This window comes from Mugil cephalus, chromosome 5 (assembly GCF_022458985.1).
Source record: "Mugil cephalus isolate CIBA_MC_2020 chromosome 5, CIBA_Mcephalus_1.1, whole genome shotgun sequence".
NCBI classification, from domain to species: domain Eukaryota; kingdom Metazoa; phylum Chordata; class Actinopteri; order Mugiliformes; family Mugilidae; genus Mugil; species Mugil cephalus.
This window is the reverse complement of record NC_061774.1, coordinates 11,068,316-11,088,803: the sequence shown is the minus strand read 5'-3', so window position 1 is coordinate 11,088,803 and position 20,488 is coordinate 11,068,316. Positions and strand designations below refer to the sequence as shown.

Genomic DNA, 20,488 nt, shown 5'->3' with positions numbered 1-20,488 from the left:
GTCAACTAGATTTCTGAAGTGGATCACAGTTGTTGTCCCTTAGTTAGTTAGTTACTTAGTAGAACCTTTCAGTCCACCCAGATGTGGGCTAGTGTGCTGCAGTTTTACTTTTCAGCTATTCCTGAGAACCCTGGTGTTAATTCAACAAATTTATGCATTAAATTTAGAGTAAACAGAGTTGACTGACTGGATCTTGTATGTTTCTAGGTCAGGCGTCTCTAGGTATACTTTGTTCGTACGGAGACTCACAGGAATACACAGGCTCACTGTAGATAGCAGGCGTGCTCGCACAAAAATAGTATCAAGGAAGAGCTGTTTGCAGATTAGCAAACATGTTTATTCCTGTTTATTTAATTGCATTCAGAGGAATCTGCGTTAATGTACATCAGCTCACTTTTCCTTTCGTTGCTGTCAGTTTATTTGGAACACTATGAGGATGAATTCCTCTCTATAACCAGGCAGCTTTTTTTTTGGGTTGCAAGGCTTTATTTCAAGCCGGCTGGTCTCAGAGCACCAACCTTTTCAGCAGCACTGCATGGATGTGCAGTAGCCACAAATCCTCAAATATGTGAGCGTGGTAACTTCAGTGATCACCACAGTCTTCTGACTGGAGTATCTTAAAGTGGCTGCTATTTCTGGGAATATATTTGTCGGGCCCGGCATCTTTGACTGTACTGCTGCCTGGGTCAATTACCCTTTATGATAAGAAGATTTCTTGTTGATCTGAGACTTGATTTGCAAGATGAATAGATGAGTGTTTTCAACACTGGTTCACATTTCTGAGAGTTGGAAGCTCATCTTAGACGGCTCTCACACAGAAGCTAACTTTATTTATTCTCTTGTCCTATAGCTTTAATGAGCTGACTTTCCTACAGTCACTTTCCAGTCTTGTTCAGTGTCTCCGGTGTGACTGGGACACTGCTTTAGCGCACACAATCTTTTCCTTTTGCTGCAGTCTCTCCCATTTACTGCCAGAAGTGGACCTTTGGACCTACGCCAGGAAACTCTCATCCATATTGTGCCATCCCAATTATGCCAATGCATACTTGAGTGCAGCTTCTGCCTGTCGTCACTGGATATCATTGGACATTCAGTTCTCAAAATGTATCCTAGTACTCAGTCTTCAGTCATTTCTAAGAGAGGCAGTTTAACATTTGATACACAAGTAGGTGCTGTTTTAGATATCTTGGCTGTTTGAGATGGTTTCTAATAAAGGAACTGAGCACGTACCACAGTTTTATTGACCTTTAATGATTTGGCCTTCATATGGCAGCAGGGGCGTCGCTAGGTTTGAAGGACAGGGGAGGCTTAGGCCCCAGGAGATGCACAGGATGTGAGCGAACAAACTGTTAACAAAGACTGAGAATTTATGTGTGTGTGCTTAAACACATTGCAACAACAAACACAGGTTCCAACACAAGTTCCAACAAAATCTTTCTTAAGTACTTGAATTAAATTAATATTAATGAGTGGAATGGATCGGATAAAGACACAGTGGAGGAGGAATTTGTCTGCAGCTTTCTGCAAAAAAATATTATTTTTTTTTAAATAAAACAGCACCAAATTATTTAGGGAGGTCTAACCTAACAACATCAGTGACTGGCAGCAAGAGCTGAATCCTGCAACAAGTTTTCATTGATATCTTTTAACAAGCTTCGTATAACTGACATTTGCATTATTCCAGCACCTTAAGCTCTCAAGCAGCACTTTAAAGACAGTTGAAGTTTGTTGCCTGTGTAGAGCTTGTCACAGCTGTCGCTGGGCGAGAGGCAGGGTACACCCTGGGCAGGTCTCCATTCACATTCATACTCACATGCACACCTAGAGCCAACTGAAAATCACCAATTACCCTAACAAGCATGTCTTTTTGCGCTGTGGGAGAAAACCAGAGAGAACCCATGCAGACACAGGGAGAAAATGCAAACTCCACGCAGAAAGGCCCCAGTCGGCCTGGATTCGAGCCCTGGAAACTTCTTTCTCTGAGGCATCAGTGCCAACCACCAATCCTAATTTGTGTTTTCACTGAATTACACATGCGCATCTACACACTCGCACACAGACTACTTGGGGATTTTAAATCTCTGAAGAGACATACATTTCAAACTACTTTGAGTTGCAACTTTAGTTCTGGCATCTGGGTCATCAGCTTCCAGAGAAGTCATCACAGAGGGGTTTGCCATATGTGTCCAACTCCAGTGGACTCATATGTGGCTCAAGCGGCAAAAGGGTGAAGAGAGAAAGAATAAATAAACAGATAAAAGCGGAGTATTTTTTTTTAAGGGAAACTTTTTTGGTCCCTTTCAACCCCCCTCACGACTCCTTTTAGTCAAAGAATCCTCGCCAGCTCTCCTGATGTTTTCCCTCTGCACTGAGAGCAAAAATTCTGATGCTTGCAGAAATGCTAATTTCAGCCTGCAGCAAGAATATGCGCAACGTCATTTCCCAAATGCAATAAATGCACTTCAAATGCATATCTCAAGGTCATTATTCGCTGAAGACAAAGGCTTCATTCTGAAGCGTTTAATCCTTATTTTTATTTTTTGGGGATTTTTTTGGAAAATGATTCATATGAAGTACGAAGTAACTGTTCGCATTCACCTGTTTTTGTGTGCATGTTAAAAAAGAAAATAAATTAAATTTCATATATCTCAATGTTCATTGTGCATCAGTTGGTTGAGGAATGAGGCACTCAGAGCCAGCCCGACAGTTTATTGCCACAGCTTCAGACCCGCTGTGTTTAGCTGTCGTAAAATTGTTGTGCACTTTATTAAATGGTCCCACTGTGCAGCCTTTCAACAGCACTACACTTGGTTACATACAGCAAGAACATTTATTTGTCACCGCTTACATAAAAGCAAACTTATCTCTTTGTTCTTTTCCTTCTTCCGTCCTCAGGATGAGAAGAACCAAGTGCTGATGACCAACGCCTGGCTGCAGCTGGTGAGACAAACTTTCAGAAGGGAACATTAACACCAACTTGACGGGATTTAATTATACTTTTATTGCACAATTATCTTCGCAGCACCGTGACCGCGTTTCTCAAATTACTAGTGCCACAAGATTAAGTGCATATAGATGACGCTGAATTAACAGCACACAACCGGTGAAACGATGAATCTTAGAGTGTACTGCTGTACTGTACGACCACATAGCCTAATTTAAGCTATGCGAAATTATTTTCACAGCTCACGTTGTCATCTTTGTCACACTTTGTCTGAATAACAACAATGGATCTGAACCTCACATGTGCACGGCCCACGGTGTGACTCTGCATGTCATTCCGTCTTCGCCGCTTATCCGAAGAAGGCGAAATGCAAAAAATATAAAAACCCTTGACTCGTTGCATTTATGTGTGCATGTTCAAGCCTCGCATCAGCACACTCAGGACTGCATCCCTTCAGGCAGACTGTCAAGCAGAAAGGAGAAAGAGTGGGGGAATAATTCAGCATATTTAAGCAGCAGTCAACTTGATTGTGAGCAGACTTAATGCCATGGGGTGAAACATTTCACACACAGATTCATAGCCTCCAGCCAAATTAGTTTGTGCATCAGTTACAGTTCCCCCGGGGCTCAAATGGTGCTAGGTACGTCTAAATAAATAGGTGAGTTCTCATGAAGCGGAGAGGAGAACCATCACTTGCTTTTTATATAACATGTAACAATTTTAAGGCGCTTTTCTGAAGGAATCACTATTCAGATACATTGTACGTACTGTATTTCTGATAAGAAACATGTTTCCAGGAAAATAAATTTTTCTTTGCTTCTTTTAAGCTTTTGAAAACTTTAATAACAGTAGCGTCATTCATATCTCTCCATTTTCATTTCCTTTGTGGCACAGTGCAGCCCCTTTTTTACTAGATTTTCCTGTATAAATTCACTTGGATTATGGCCATTGCAAGTTAAATTCCTTTTAAAAAGCATAAGGATTATAAAAACGCCACATGATCTCATAGTCACTTGTTGAAGTGCATTTATCTATTTATTTATTTCTCTTTTGTGTCAGCACTGGACAGACATCTACCTGAGCTGGAATCCAGAAAACTACCCCGGTGTCCAGAACCTGCGTTTCCCTTCAGACCAGATCTGGACGCCTGACATCCTCCTCTACAACAGGTTGGAGCTGCCTTCCTCTACTCACTATAGGGTCATTGAAAAAGGTTATGATTTAGTTTGAAAAGTCTTTTTCTTGAGAAAATAGGGGTTTGTGTTTGTGTATTCTCGGGCTGCACCAAATAAACATGTCTGTTTTGATACGGGGAAAAAAAATCTGTAAATGCTTCTGGTTATTATTCATCGAATTCAAACAAAAACAAATATTCTTTAATGAGCAAGTTGATAATCAGAATGAGCTGAGGTCAAAGTCTTTATATTTTTACAAATGAGACTCATTTCATTTTGTGATTCCAGTCAGACCTGCGCTGCACTGTTTGATTGTGCTCTGTTCTTCACGCTCTTGGGTCAATTAGAGACGTAGGCCGGTTGTTTTTCTCCAACACAACTAATTGCGTTTCTGCATGCTCGGGACAGACACGGATGTTTGAGTCTGAAAGTAAGGGGAACGAAAACATAAGACGAGATGGATTTGCTCAGTCACAAAGAAATACATATATATACCATGACACAGACATAATGTGATCTGACCAATGCACAACAGATGTTTGGATTGGCTCGAAAACAGAAAACAAACTTAAGATAACACTGAGTGGGTGACAGAGGAGCCTCAGATGCTTCCCTTGATGCCTGCATTTGCCTGCAGCAAACACATTAACACAAACAACACACACATTACAGGGAACACGAGGACAAGACAAAGGTCTGGGAGTATTAACCCAAATTTTAAAAGCTCAGCTTTTAGACCAGCCAGGATTACCGACACTAATCTCGGTGCTCTCACCCCTCTCTTTCCCCGTCTCTTTGCCTTTTATCCTCTCCCTGTGTGCGTCCCCTCTCCCTCCACTTCGTCATCTCTCTTTTCATCTCATGCTATTTGTGTCTCCCTCCACCTCTCTTTCATAACTCACTGTCCCACTGTAATTCACTCTATTCAATCAACTCTTTTCCTCTTCATATTTTATTGTCCCCAGCCTTGGTGGTCTCCCCGTTATAAATCATTCCACCTACCTGGCTCTGTCTGTCAAAGTGTCGTCACCGTTGTCCTCCGCTCAGAGTCCACCTGTCGTGCTTCTCATGCATGCTTCTCTCAAATCTGCGAAAATACCAGCCCATTCTCTTAAAACACCTTTAATCATTTTTTTTTTAATCTGGGAGATGTACCAGAAAGCATGCATTGCACAGAAATCATTCCGTAGAGGTCATAGTGAATTGGTAGTACAGACAACCATAGTGTAGGTTTTTCGTACAAAACACGGGACTTTGACACTGGAGACGGAAGACAGGACGTCCTGTGTGAAACCATACAGCTGCAATAAAAGACTGGAGCTGGACACAGCAGCAGTGCTTTGGCTAAATGCTAATATCAGCATGCTAACATGCTCACAGAAACAGCGCTAACATCGAACTTTAGCAAACAGCTTTGCTATTCTCATCTTCTTAGTTTAGTATTTCAGCCTTGCCTACATTTTCCAATAAGTGAATGAGTAAATTACATCCGAGTCTGATAAGAATAAATTTGTTTTTGAAGATATCTGTTATAAACTAACATGGAGGGCAGTGTTGTATGCACTCAAGAATGGCATGGGAAAAAGGACGCAAAATATATAATATATATAAAAACTAACTTTTTGTGTGTCTTTTGTAGATTTCACTTGACAAGGTGACTGAGGAGGCGCACGTACCAAATTTATTAACAATGCATAGTTATTCAAGATTTTCTAAATGGTGATGACTCACAGATCGACACAGACAAATATTCCCAGAGACCACTCAACACAATGATCTAATCCCTTTTGTACATTTGGGTTATTTTACTGATATTGTACTGATATAGCTGAAAAGGAAATACTTCACAAAATGCATTCACAAATAATTTCATTCATAACAGAGCCCAAGACCATAATAGGTATCAAATAGAGTGCAAATATAGAAACGTACATTGTAAGGTGGATTTTATGGGACTGGGACTGGATGGCCTCGGGAAAGAAACTGTTCAGTAGTCTGGTGGTGCAAGTTTTTATGGACGTCTCAGAGAACAGGAGTACAAACAGTGGCTGGTGACAACAGAATGATATTAGTGGGGGTCTTTGGGTCCTAAAGGTTGAGGGGACTCAGACTTATCCCAGTGTATCCCACAGATACTTGATCAGTTTGGGATCTAGTGAATCTGGAGGCCAGGTCAACACCTTGTACTGTTCTTCATATTTTTTTAGTTGTTCCCAAACCATTTGTGTGTGTGTGTGTCAGACTGCATCCTGCTGGGGGTGGCTGCTGTATAATTGTAGCTTCACAATGTTTTGGTAAAGAAATACAATTACAATTACGTGTATCTGGTTTCCAGCCTTTGCCTCAGTGAAGTTGAAAAAATCAACACTGATGTGAAGCTGAACACGAAGTCTCACTTCACAGCTGAGCAGGAAGCTTTACGTTCCCACTGAGAGAGGAAAATTTACAGTTCCCACCAATGATATGGATCACTGCTGGAAACACACACACGCCTAGTAACTAATTACTCCACACGCCTCCGAGCGCTCGCCACAATAATTCTCAGTAAACAGCCGTGCTTGCACATGTATGTACACCGGTTGCAAGAAGGAGCACAAAAATAACTTGGCATGGGGGATTCGATCTTATCAGAGCACCACATGAACACACTGTCATACAGTCACAGGCAGTAATGGCACAACACACACCATTACACAGATGGTTATCAGTGCACAGCCAATAACACGCTACTCTTACTGCACCAAAAGGCAGGTGTATTCAGACTAATTAGCACAAGACAAGATGTCCCAATAAATCACTATTTATTTTTTTATATATGAAGTCAGTGATGTTAATGAGTGCTGAGGTCAGATGTCATCACGATATGGAGAAAATTCAGTCAAAAAAATTAAGTTAAAAAAGTTTGATGTTGTCTGTTTCTTTCATATTTCAGATCATTGTGCTCACACGGTCTCATACTGTCTTCATGCTAAGATGTCTTCACTGTGATTGATGGATTTACCATCCGTAGCGTGTCTGTGCATAGTACTGCACAGGGAAAAATTCACCGTCTTTGCAACAGCTTTGTTCTGTAATCGGCAAACGACATCATCCAGTTAATTAATCACCGCTTGTCTAATTACACCCCAGCATAGATCTGAATAATAATAATTTGTTTTCCAATCTTTTTCTGTAACTGAGCACAAAAATCTAACTTTTCTTAATTATGATCTTAATTATCACAGTATTGATTTAGACTTGTTTTTTTCTTTTTTTCAGAATAACATAAAAGTCGAGACTAAATCCAATTTAATGATAAAAACTAACTATAAACTTAATGTTTGCTCCCTAGTGTGTGGCAATGAGTGCATGTTGGCAGACAGTTTGTGTGTTTGTTTGCGTGTATGGCGTGTGTCTTGTTATATATAGATAAAAAGAAAAGCTATGTAAGCTGTTGACCTCCTCTCTCATTAGAAGTAAAAGCCAGTGGTCTCGGTTGACGGGGGATCGATGAGGCACATAAAGGACGTACAACTCAGGTGAACCACAGACTGAATCCTAATTCTGTCGGCGGGGAAGGAACATGTACAACAAAGACAGAACATAGTGACGGGCCATAAAGAGAAAAGGATAGTTAATTCAATAAATTATGGGTATGGATTTGTTATTGAATGAATGGAGTAGATGTGAAGACTGTTCTGTAAACCTTTAGGTTTAGATAAACATCACAAAATATATATATATATATATATATATATATATATATATATATATATATATATATATATATATATATATATATATTTAGTCGTTTGCGCTGACAGTAGTGGACAAAGTGTTTACATCTGTTACTTATGTTAAAGTAATAATACCACACCATAAAACAAAGTATTACAAAAACAATATACTCAAAATATTAAGTAAATGTACTCAAGTCATTGAAGGAAAATATCACCCGTATCAGGGGATTGTTACTTCTGCAAAAGTAGTCGTTTGATTTGATCATTTTTATTCTGAATTCATTAACAAGTCATTTTCGCCATTAATCAGTTTAAGGCTCAGTTTGTAAAGTGTCTGCTGTCACAGGAGCTCTAAATGATTAACAGAACTGCACTTGTCTGAAGTGTAGTTGTAGTAGTTTTATTTATAACAAACCATGATATATTGTTTGTCCTTTATATGTCCTGAGTCCAAAAACTCGTATTTGTACATTCATTTCTAACTTAAGATATCTGATCAATTTAAGTGCAATATTTCCCTCTTCTTTGAAAAGACTCAAGTGACATAATATTCCATTAACGGTTTGTTTGGAAACCAAGAAAAATAACTGATTCACAGGGTAAATGACAAACTTGGTAGCAAAACCATGTGGCATGTGTATAAAAATGTACTGAAGTGTCGAGCAGTGGTACAGTACCATGAATATTATTGAGGGGACGAGCACACACTGGAGATCAAAAAAAAAAAGGCAGACGTTGTGCTAATCAGCAGCGAGGAGGCTGCACAAGACGTTTCAACTGAAATCAGTAACTTTTTTTTTCATCTTATCTTTTTTTTTATCAGTTATATAACATTATCATGATCTATTTAGCTCAAAACTCCAACCCTTCTTTTTTCTGTTTCCATCCTGACTTGGTGAAAATGTTTAGAAGTAAGCTCAGATGTCTCTGTAGGCGCCTCTCCCACGCAACTGGAAATCTGTTTTAGCTCTTGCAGTTTTCTTGTCCGGCCAGTTAACTGCAGCACCTCGAGGCTGTCTAACAGAATGCCTAATGTCAGGAGCCCCTGAGGCTGATTAGTTGACTGCTACATTCCTGGGATGTGACATAACATGCATGAATGGGTAGGTGTCTCCTTAATGCAGTTTGAGTCTGAAGCACCGAGCAGAAGCATTACAGTAGTAGTACAGTAGCAGTACATTGTTACAAGCTTCAGAGATGTTAATCTTCTCCACTTAAGAAAAACATTCTTCATCTCTTTTATAGTTTGTGGCTTTGTGGCCAAAGTGACAGTTTCATGTAGTTTCATGACTAGCTACAAACAAAGGCATTTTAATTTTATTTTACTGCGACACCTTCTCATTTAATGTTGAATTTTACTCATTTCTAATGTTATGTGACTTTTTATTTCACTTTACATTATTTTCCTTCTTTCAAATCCTTGTGCCTTTCATCTGTTTGTCATGGTGGCTTTGTGGGGACAGCAGCAGGTGCTGAGCGAGCGAGAGGGAAGCTTGTTGACTCACGTCCCATGGCGCAGGAACTTGTCACTGCCTCCATTGTCACTGTCGGTCAGACTCCGTTTCCCGCTTGACTCCACTCTGACAAATCCACAGTGTTCTTTCTAGAGTCTGTCTGCGGTATGTGTGTGTGTGTGTGTGAAGGTGCGTGGCACGAAGGCAACCACTCTCCATTCTCCCAAGAATATCACCTTTCCTGTTGGATGCACATTTTAACATAATTCCAAAGGGTTTTGTTGCAGAATCTTAAATTACGTTTAAGGTAGAATCTATCTTCTATAAGACACAGCTGTTTTCATATAATGCAAAAACATTTTAAGTTGATTAACAAAACTGACTTAACATTTTTAAAGGGAGGCTCCTTGGCCTTGTCCTTTGGGCCTGATCTGATTTATGTGTTTCAGATTAACTTAAATAACCATATATCATTCAGTATATCTCTTATGATACCACTCAGCTTGAGGCCCATGACATGAAGTGGGGACACGTCACATGAGTTACAAAACTAAGGGTATATTTCATCCCTTACACAAATCAGGGTTTGTATCCTTTCCTTTTATTCCACCCCTTCCCTTTCTGGGGAAGGAGGTCGTTCGGACACCCGACTGGCACAATTGTGTATTTTATTGAGTAGCAGTTAAAAAGGGCTGAGCTAATCTCTCGGTGGTTGAAAGTAACATGGTTTTGCGGTGGCAGAATGGAAGGGGGGTGACTCCGGGGTGCTGGAGTTCACTATTAAGCCTTCTTCAGGTGTCGTGCACCTAACTTAACCAAACATCGCTTAAGGTAGGTGCCCACTCGAAAACCCCAATGATGTGTCGCACACTGCCTACAGCTGTTCACTAGGCTAGTTAGCTGGTGTCTTCTTGTTGGTTGCTAGCTGCTAGCTTGCCGCTAGCCTGCTGGTCAGTTTTCAGTTATAACATCTTATCCTGTGTGGTAATTAATGCATTAAAAAGAAAACAAAAAGGCCACCGTTGAGACATGGTGAGCTTCTGCAGCTGAAAGGTCACCATGCTCAACGACGCCCTTTATTCACAGGTGTGACTGGTTAAGGTAACTACCACTTCAAGGCCAGTGGAGGTGCAGAGGGGCATAAACACTTATGTTCTGTACTGTCTAGAAGGAAAATGTTTTTCTGCTTTTGATTGATGCATGACAGAAGAAGATGTGCCACAAAACCACAAGCTAAATATTCATCCAAGTGTCTTCAATGGGAATGAGAAGGTTGCTATAAGACAAACCATTGGTATAGTTTTAACACGTATGTGAAAACAGAGGACATTCTTTGCTGTGGGGTGGTTAAGCTGTGGGGTGGTTAAGCACTGATTGCATTAAAGCTAATACATTCAAATGAAGCAAGGCCGACCTTGAATAACACATTGCACAGCCCCACCGTGGCACGTCACACACATTCCTCGGCCTCTACCTGGAACAACAGTAGATGGCAACAGACACAGCGAAGAAATAAATTACATTGCTTAACCCTCCAGAAAAATGCAAATTGTTCTGACAAAAGAGAGGCAAAAATAAAATGGGTCCATCTACAGTCTCTGTTAAGATGTACAGCACGTTCTTTTGTCAAGGCAGAATGAGACTCCAGGATGTTTCAGATGTTATCTCCCCCGCTGAGGACTGGATTGTGTGTGTGTTGATTTTCATGGCTGTGTTGTGTGTGCCATGATAATGTCCATGCAAAGTTCGGTGAGAAGTTTTAGGATTTTAGTTAGTGTGTGCTGTGAAGTACTCCAGAAAGCTTTTTTATATCAATACATACAATCATAAATATATGACTTTACACTAATATTTATTACAGTGAAAAATAAAAGAGATCAACCATTCAGTTTCCTTTATTAATTATTACATTTTCATCAACTATATGAGTGGTTTCCTTTTCTTGCAGTGTGTGACCAGAGTCGTTATGTGTGACATAAGTTACCTGCCTGTGAATGCAATATCTGAATGAATGAATATGAAAGAATTTCCTTGTATCTTCTTTTGTAATTTGGTGATCAAAGGCCTTTCTTACATTTAAAAATGTGCTTTGAATTAGGCAAAAATTTAAGAATTCATTCACTATTTATGACAAAATGTCTAATAAAAAATGTTGAATAGGATAAAATAATTATCACAAGGTCAAAGGTCAGCTTCGACATTATAAAGTCAAAACAAATAATTCTGATTGGTGTTAATCACATGTTATTATTAGTTTAAGTTCAATAATACTTTGTTTAAGAGAAAAAGATGATCTGAAACAGATAAGTCACAATGGCAAATAGTATTTTGTAAATGTTACATAGGTTTTAAAGTTTTGTTGACTCAAATCTTATATTCTCTGTTGCCCACATTTAATAATAGAAAGTAGCGCTGAAGAAGGAAATACAGCTCTGTTATTCCTACTTGCTGCTACAGTGGAAAATTAGTTTGTCTCGTAACACTGACCCTAAACCATAAGTTATTTAAAAATTCACTCTGCTTAGAGCACTTTTCTAAGGAGTTCACAATCTTCACTACACAAGTTCAACAACTTGATTTATATTATGTGCAGGTATTGTTTCTACTGTATCTTACACAAAGACTTTGTTTTATTTTTTATAGATTCCTTTTTTTTGTGCTTTTTGGGGGAATCTTGAAACTGAAACCAAATCTATCTCAAACTTCAGATATTTCAGATTCGACTGAACAAGGCTTGCCCTTCAATTATTCCAAGCTCACTGTGAGTTTCAGAACCTTGAGTGAGGCATCTGTTTTGTTTTCTCGTGTCACTGATTTGGTTCCTGTCACTGCATTTTTGGCATGGTGATGGCTTTGAATATTTCATTTCACTCCAAGCTGCATTTCAATTGGGTTTTAACTATGTGTGTGCGATGTGAAGGACAGGAGCAGCGGGCTGCTTGGTCCACAGATGGCTGAGTAGATATATCACTTCACTGCTCGCCGCTGTGACAGGTTAAGGCTCAAACAGCAGAGAGACAAACAAATGTTAACAATAGTGAAGCTGTGGGCTGACGTAATGTGACCCTTTTCCTTCTTCTGACAACAACAGATAACCTCACAGTAAAGGTCAATTTTTTTCAGTACTTCTGAATAACTTTCAAATCATGGCTGAAGCTGCTTGTGAGATATGTACAACCTAGTAGATGTGTGCAGAATTACACAGCTTACTTTCAGTAGCAGGGTTATTTTATAATGAGTTTTCATCTGCAGTACTAATTGACAAACCCCATTTAGATATAATTGCCAGTTTGTGGTTGTACTGTGGTTGCACAGGCTTATTATTAAATATAAAATGAAATTAAAATCACATTACCCTCTGTTCCCGCCCTCCCAGCGCGGATGAGCGATTCGACGCCACCTTCCACACCAACGTCCTGGTGAACGCGTCGGGCTACTGCCAGTACATCCCCCCCGGCATCCTCAAGAGCACCTGCTACATAGACGTGCGCTGGTTCCCCTTCGATGTGCAGAAGTGTGACTTGAAGTTCGGCTCGTGGACGCACAATGGCTGGCTCCTGGACCTCCAGATGCTCGATGTGGACACGTCCACTTACATACCTAATGGGGAGTGGGACCTCGTGGGTAAGAGAGGCTCTTTATGTTTTGTCACCGCAGGCGAAGCTATCAGGACAGATGAATGTTGTCACGGTTCAAAGATGTATATAATTGAGGTGTTAATATCTCAGTCTGTGCCCTAAGAGCGGGGTATTAAATCACTGGTCTAGTAAGTGATAACCAGCGTGCCCTACGTTGGGTGTTACAGACAGTATCAGCACAGAGGGCAAGCACTTGTCAGGACTCGTTAGTGTTAAGTTTCTGTTCTGTCCAGGGTCCCCTTGTGTTCTTGCCACTTCCTGTTTTATTTTGAAGTCCAGCCTCATCCTCATCTTCCTGTCAAGTTTCCCGCCTTTGTGGTTGAGCTGCCTGCTCTAACGGTTCCACCTGTGTCTGGTTGTCTATGTAATTATGGTATATAAGCTGTGTTTCCCTTCCCCTCAGTGCCAGGTTGTCTCGTTATTTCATGTAGCGGTCCAGCTTTTCTCCCCCCAGAGAGATTCCTTGTCTAAGACTTGAAGTCTGTTTTTCTTTTTTCTAAGACAGCCCAGTGGTTTTGTACCTCTGCCTGATTTTCTGCCTGCCTGGTTTCTGATTTTGGGCTGAATAAAGTGAATAAACCGTTTTTATCAATGGTGTCTGGTGGCTTTGAACAATGTAATGGCTTTCCTAAAAAGCTTTCTCGCAGCAAACCACAGTGCCTCATACAACCCCACTACAAAGAAACTGAGCTATTTACCATGATTTTAAAATATGACAAAGCAAAAATATTCAGGCGTTAATGACAGAGATTAAGCCTTTGTCAACTGTACAAAATGAAACCCAATGAATTACTGTCATATAAAATAGTTTTCACTCTGTGACAACATCTGGATGGATGTAGCTGAATGACATGGAAAGGTGAGAATTTTTGGAAGACTTCCCAAGCAGGGTGTCTCCAGCTGGGACTATACAATTCAAGAAGATCCCAGTGGCCGGAGCCCCTGGGGTGATAGTTAGCTGGAAATGGGTGTCAGACAGGAGCAGATGGCATGCAATAGGAATATTTGACAAACTGTAGGCGTGCAGCCAGGCCATATGTGAGGACAACACCCCTAGACTTGGAGTTGAAGGTGACAATTTCACCTTTTGAAATTTCTTGTTTCTGTCTTTCCGAACATTTTAAAGTTACAAGCCGGGTCTCTCTCATATTTATTCCAGTTCAACCGTCCACCCTTATATTGAGAGTCAGTTTTTAAATAAAGTAATTTACCAGAGGGTGTTTGGTTTAAAGAAATTCTCCACAAAAACGTGCCTTTATGTGTGTGTGCTTCTCCCTCAGGTGTGCCGGCAAAACGCAATGAGCTGTACTACGAGTGCTGTAAGGAGCCCTACCCAGATGTGACGTTTACAGTCACCATGCGCCGCAGGACTCTATATTATGGACTAAATCTTCTCATTCCCTGTGTGCTGATCTCTGGCTTGGCCTTACTGGTCTTCCTATTACCTGCAGACTCCGGAGAAAAGATTTCTCTGGGTAAGTGGAACATGATTAACACATATATTGAGGTTACTGCAGTGTTGATACTGTACCAATAAGCTGGAAGAAATTGCAGCGCAGAAAAAACAAAGTTACCTGGAGTTATTTATAGTCGGTGTCAACATTAGTGAGCATAGGTGGTCCACCTTAAATGACTTTGCGTGGTTTAATATTTGGAATATGTTGAATTTAACATTTTTATTTATTTTACTTATGTATATGTAGAGACATGTATACCTTATTTTGCTACAAAAAACATCCATATATACAATGTATTAAGCCATGAATACATGCATGTCAAATTACCCTGGAGTAATTGTGACCCGTCTAAATCCATTCTTTGACACTGATGCATTGCTGTCTGTCTATGAGCAGCCATCAGTTGCAAGGTGTTTTAGGGATTCCTGGAGCTGCAACCTACCCTGGATACATCAAAGGACACAAGATGACAAATAGTTGTCTTCCTGAGAACATAACTGATTACATACATAAGTAACTGCATGTATAATTTCATACGCCAGTGACCCTGATCACATCATTATGTGCTGTATATGCTCACGTTCTCTCTCCCTGTGCCTCCTCTCTTCGATCTCTGTCTGAAGGCATCACTGTGCTGCTCTCACTAACCGTCTTCATGCTCCTGGTAGCAGAGATCATGCCTGCTACGTCCGACTCTGTTCCTCTTATCGGTGGGTTTTATTTCTGTGTCTGTGTGTGTTTAAATGTAAAATAAGAAGGGAACTGATTGCACATTATGCCTGTTTATACCCTGTTTATATCTCTTTACCAAACACAGCGGAAGAAATAAGTGGAAAACAACTGAACTTTAGACTCTAAACTATAATATTCATTCAGTGTATTAGCCACTTACCACTGCTGACCGCTTGACAGTTTCTTGCTTCCAAACATGCGTTAATTATTGAGAGTTCTCAAGAAAAGCGGCTGCCTGACGCCTGCCTCCTGACAAATAATAAATAAAAAAGCACCTCTGCATCTGACTTGGGTTTGAGTAGCTCGAGGGCATCTATAGGTAATTCTCAAAACGTGCAGAGTTGATTGAGTGTTGGTAACTTAATATGTCAGCACCATTCATTTAAAGAAGACATGTGGGGGGTGGCTAACCTCTGGGGCTGACATTCAACTGTCAGCACTAAGATCTCACCAAAATGGAAGAAAGTTAATTTATCGTATGCATGCGTGAGTGTGCGTCTACATGCTTAGCATGGGCCATAATATCGGTTTCACTCAGTCAGTGCTCAATATGAAGCCTCGTATGAATGTCAGTGTATCGATGGAAGTAGTGTTGGTCACGCTGAGCTGAGCACAGTTACCAGTCTATCAACACACTAACTCCCCTCACCAAGGAAAGCTTGATAAATTCCTAATCAATACAATGACTGATCTCTCTATTTTTCTGACCACAAGGCCACGATGGAAATTACTCATGTCCCCTATCGTCATCATGACTGAATGTGGATGTGCATTTGTGTCTGTCTGCACTATAAATACATGAAACATGTTTTCAGCACTTAGGATGCATGCAGGGTTATGATGCATGTCTTTTATCATGAGCCCTTAATCACTGGATAAGTCAAACGCATTCATCTCAGTTTAACTCATTTACTTAGACCGGTCTTATCTAGTTCAAGACCATTTGGCTCATTTCATTTTAATTCTGTTTAGTTGTAATTCATTTTTAATTTAGCTGGCTCACTCAATAACAATGTGACTGAAGGTCTCACGATTATGTTTTAAATGGCTCTCATTTAAACTAAACAGTTGTACTTTGGTCTCATCTGTCTGCAAAACATTTCCCCAACAGTTTTCTGGCTTATTTCGTTTTGGAGAGCAGGGACTTTGTCCTCGTCACTCTGCCACGCACAGTGTGGTTGTTCAGTGTTCTCCTTTGTCCATGCCACCATACACTTCCACAAACATCCATTGTGAAATCAAACTGTGACAAATTCTTGTTTTTTTTTTAAGGAAAACAATGCACCGAACAACACCTGAGTCTCGTTACACTCATTGGAAACACTCCTGAAACAATGGACTCTAATTCGTTCCTCAAATTAACTTGTAATCCTAGAGGTGCATTCATTTTTCAGCTTATATTTGTGTAATATTGCCTCATATTCCTGAATAAATATCAAGTTTATATACATTACATGCGCATGCTGCCCTTATCTCCTTCTCTGTCTCTGCTTTTTTCGGGGGTTTGTTTACCTCCGTGCTCTGTCACAAATTTTGCACTCCTTTCATTTACCCTGTTTGAGTTCAAGTGTGCATCTCTTCCCCTTAGCAATATAACTTACTGTAGCTCGAGTAAACTTGCCGTCCTTTCATGCTACAGTGTGAAATCAACCTATTTTTAAGAATTAATTCTTGTTGTTTTACCTGTTAGTACATGCAAATTAGATATGACCACAGGCTAGAGGAATGTAAAGTAGGAAAAACATTCAACAAGTAATAAATTGCATGACCTCGTATGTATTTTTTGTACAATAGCCCAGTACTTTGCCAGTACCATGATGATTGTGGGAATGTCTGTGGTGGTGACAGTTATAGTCCTGCAGTTTCATCATCATGACCCTCATGGAGGCAAGATGCCAAAATGGGTGAGTGACTGAAATCAGTTTAATCAAATCTTCATATAGTTTCTGAATGCCTATGTTTGTACTAATATATTAGCGTGTGTTTGCACTAACTCCTGTTTTCTTTCAGGTCCGTGTGGTTCTTCTGAACTGGTGTGCGTGGTTTCTTCGTATGAAACAACCTGGTGAAGATCGCAAGCGGCCAAGTTACAAGTACCGCAACTCCTCCCAGCACCACTCCAGCACCAGCTCCATAGAGATGGGCACAGTACCAAGCCTCAACGTGCCCCTGTCACAGACGTCCTGCCCGCCCTGCCCCACCTCCAATGGTTCCATGAGCCTCTACTTTAGCAGTTACCATCCCATAGAGAGCCCACACTGCCCACCTTCCAGTGACTCCGGGGTAGCGCTGGGGGGACGTGCACATGGCTCTCTCAGTGAGGAGGCCGAGCCTCCTGGAGGAGTCGGCAGCGGCGTTGGATGCCTGGGGATGGGAGTAGGCATCCCCCCACCAGAGATACAGCGCATCTTGGAGGAGGTGTCGTACATAGCCCAGAGGTTCCGGGACCAGGACGAGGCTGAGGCCATCTGCAGCGAGTGGAAATTTGCAGCGGCGGTGGTGGACCGACTGTGTCTGGTGGCCTTCTCTCTCTTCTCCATCATTTGCACCTTCACGATCCTCATGTCAGCTCCCAATTTCATAGAGGCGGTCTCCAAGGACTTCACATAACTGGTTGCGCCAGAAAGAAGGAAGGAGGTGTCAAAATGTAAGAGAAAATTGAGAGATTAAGAGATTAAGAGAGAAGGTGTACAGGAAAGGAAACGAATGTGGTCCCCAATTAAGAGTTTGGGCGCCTGTTGGATAAAATGAGGGATTTGCAGTGTGTCATGACAAGAATAAGAAAACTTAAGAAACTTTCCATTTACTTTAATAATTGTATTGGGCATATAATTGTATTATACAATTGAGTCGTGCTAAATCACAAATCTCAATTAATTTTACCACTTTGTCAGAAAAAAACATTACTTTTACTGTTTTGAACAGAAAACTAATTCACACCTGCAGATGAAAGAAGAAAGGTACTGTGAATACTTTAGGCCAAAGTTTAGGAATCGTTAGGAAAGTATGAGTAGAGTACTGTATAGATTTTTTACATTAAGATATCAGTAAAGGGAAGATAATGATGGTAATAATTGTCTTTGCCCTGAAAACAATGTAAATATCATAGTTTTAGCTGCATTCTTCTATAAGAAACAGCTTTATTCATTCATATTTGCTGTACAATGACACGTTTAGCGCCACCATCCGCCACTCCGTCTCCTACCTGACTTTCTTCTCTACTGCCCTGTATGTACAAAACCACATGTATGTACAAGCACTGCCTCGGTCTGAGCTCACATCAGTTTACCTTGAGGACTCTTAACTAATTCTGATGATGCACCATCCTTGTAATGATGTTAGGCTAGTTACAAACTGAGATGTTTCACTGTGAATCTTATTGTTTCTTCTTTAACTTAGGTCAGCGGATCACTGGACACAACTTCGTAGCGTACTTCCTTTGTTCAACAGTAGGAATTCCTGTTTTAGATCACTTCATCACTTCTCACTTTGTCTTGCCTGTCCGTTGTGAAATAGAGAATCTGCATTGTACCTCAGATGAACAGTTTGGGGCAGGCAGTGTATTATAAGAATTATGATAACAATGACATATCCAGTATATTGTAGCAAAAATCCCTGTGTGGACTGGCATTTATGGGCATTGACCAGTAACACATGACGTAGAGGTGTCTTTCTAAACTACAGTCAAACGTTGAACTGTGCTTATTTTATGTGAGTGTGCGGGTCTTTTTTGCACCAATTTCTGCTGTAAAAATTGCGATGTTCACTTACATTTGAATGATCTGTAAAAATGTGTACATTTTGGACTTGTTGAGCGGTTTCTGAAGAAGAAAAAGAGATGTGACTTTTGAACCTTTGGCAGACATGGAAAAAGGCTCAACAGCAAAACTCTTTTCACTGGAGAATAGATGGTAGATTTATCAACGGTCCTTTTGTCAGTGAAATTTGTGTGTGCTTTGTTAGAAGGAGTCACGTAACTGAAAGTGGCTGAGAGTTGTAAATGTGTTTGCTTCCGTGTGCCACTCACATTTTTTTGTTGTAGGTGCAGCCATTAGTTTCTGTCGTTCTAAGCGTGAGTTTTCAACTCTCTGTGTTAATAAAAGGCTATTTATTCTCTGTAAATAAAAGGTCTGCATGAATCTGTGGCGATGGACTGTCGAAGGAAGGGAATGCTTGGATTCATTGCAAGTCATCTGGAAGACTCTTTATAACAAAAAATGCAAATACAGTCACATTTTTCAGGTTCAGTCTTATAAGTAAAATCCAGTTACAGGACAGAATAAATCCACCACAGACTTCTTCAACTTGTGGAACAAAACGACAGTCAAAGATTATTCTTCGAGTTGCAAGTTCAATCCTAGTGCAGGCTGATTTACTGCGCGCTGCCAGACTGGAAAAGACCAGACGAGCCAGATGACTGCCGAACAAAATTTAAAGCCTCAGTTAACGAGGATGTGATGAGGGATACTTTGAATGAGAATTGCAAATGGTCGCAACTCAGTAATAATCGCAGAACAGAGGCCAATCAATAAACACAAAGTCACCATCAGTGTCCTCGCTGATAATTAACAAGATTAGTGAGACATTACAACTTTTGTGCTTTTATCACCAGTTTTTATCACTGTGATCCATTCACTTTGTCACGGTTTTAATGGGCCGAGGTGTCCTTACCATGACTGAAAGGCGAAAAGAAAGTAACTAGTTTAATCTCAAAACAAGAGTCTTTCACATGAGCCCTGACGAGTTTTGATAATTTACTAAATAAATGTGCAATAAAGCAGGTTTACTTAGTTAGCAGTAGAAAATCATTTTTGATCTCAGATAAACACGGGGAATAAAGATTTTAATGGGAGAGAAAATCAAATATGAGAAATCGGCTCTAAAATAGGCCGTGAATGTGGGGCATGTTTTGCTTCTATGATTTAAGAAATACGCTCCGATTTTTCCTTTTTTGCGAGGCCAACAAAGACATCCTCTCAACTTCCAGTTGTTTGATGTTTTGTGGATGAACTCCAGCCAGTAAGAGTGGGCCCAGATTTCAGGGCTGAATGGTTGATGATAAAGTTTTATTTTAGTAAGTGTGCAGACTGTGGCACACGGTTAAAACCCTCCGAGTGATGCAAATAAGACAGGAAACTTTTCTCTCAAATGGTGTCATCATCATGTGACTGCTATGCAGGTAATGCTCACAGATTTGATCATCTTCATTGAGATGTGCCTCCTGCACGGTGTCAGTAGTGTAATCACTCAATAAGGGAACATGGGAATTAAAATGAGTCAAACCGTCCATGACAGAGGCAGATGAAAGTGCTGCAGCTCATGGGAGGCACACTGAAGAAGCTTTATCAGAAGAGATTTGGTGGAAAATT

The 20,488-nt window shown here is 40.4% G+C and overlaps 1 protein-coding gene across 1 annotated transcript in view; it reads left to right on the top strand.

Annotated features, from left to right (window-relative positions):
* The window catches only part of LOC125008451 (neuronal acetylcholine receptor subunit alpha-7-like), a 32,656-nt gene extending 13,398 nt beyond the window's left edge, over positions 1 to 19,258 (top strand). The window contains exons 3-9 of the mRNA XM_047585716.1: positions 2,896 to 2,940; positions 4,004 to 4,113; positions 12,669 to 12,916; positions 14,211 to 14,405; positions 15,011 to 15,097; positions 16,914 to 17,023; positions 17,130 to 19,258. Coding sequence (XP_047441672.1) covers positions 2,896 to 2,940; positions 4,004 to 4,113; positions 12,669 to 12,916; positions 14,211 to 14,405; positions 15,011 to 15,097; positions 16,914 to 17,023; positions 17,130 to 17,729 — 1,395 coding nt within the window. The 3' untranslated portion in view covers positions 17,730 to 19,258. The remainder of the gene's footprint in view (positions 1 to 2,895; positions 2,941 to 4,003; positions 4,114 to 12,668; positions 12,917 to 14,210; positions 14,406 to 15,010; positions 15,098 to 16,913; positions 17,024 to 17,129) is intronic.
* Positions 19,259 to 20,488: the final 1,230 nt, after the last annotated feature.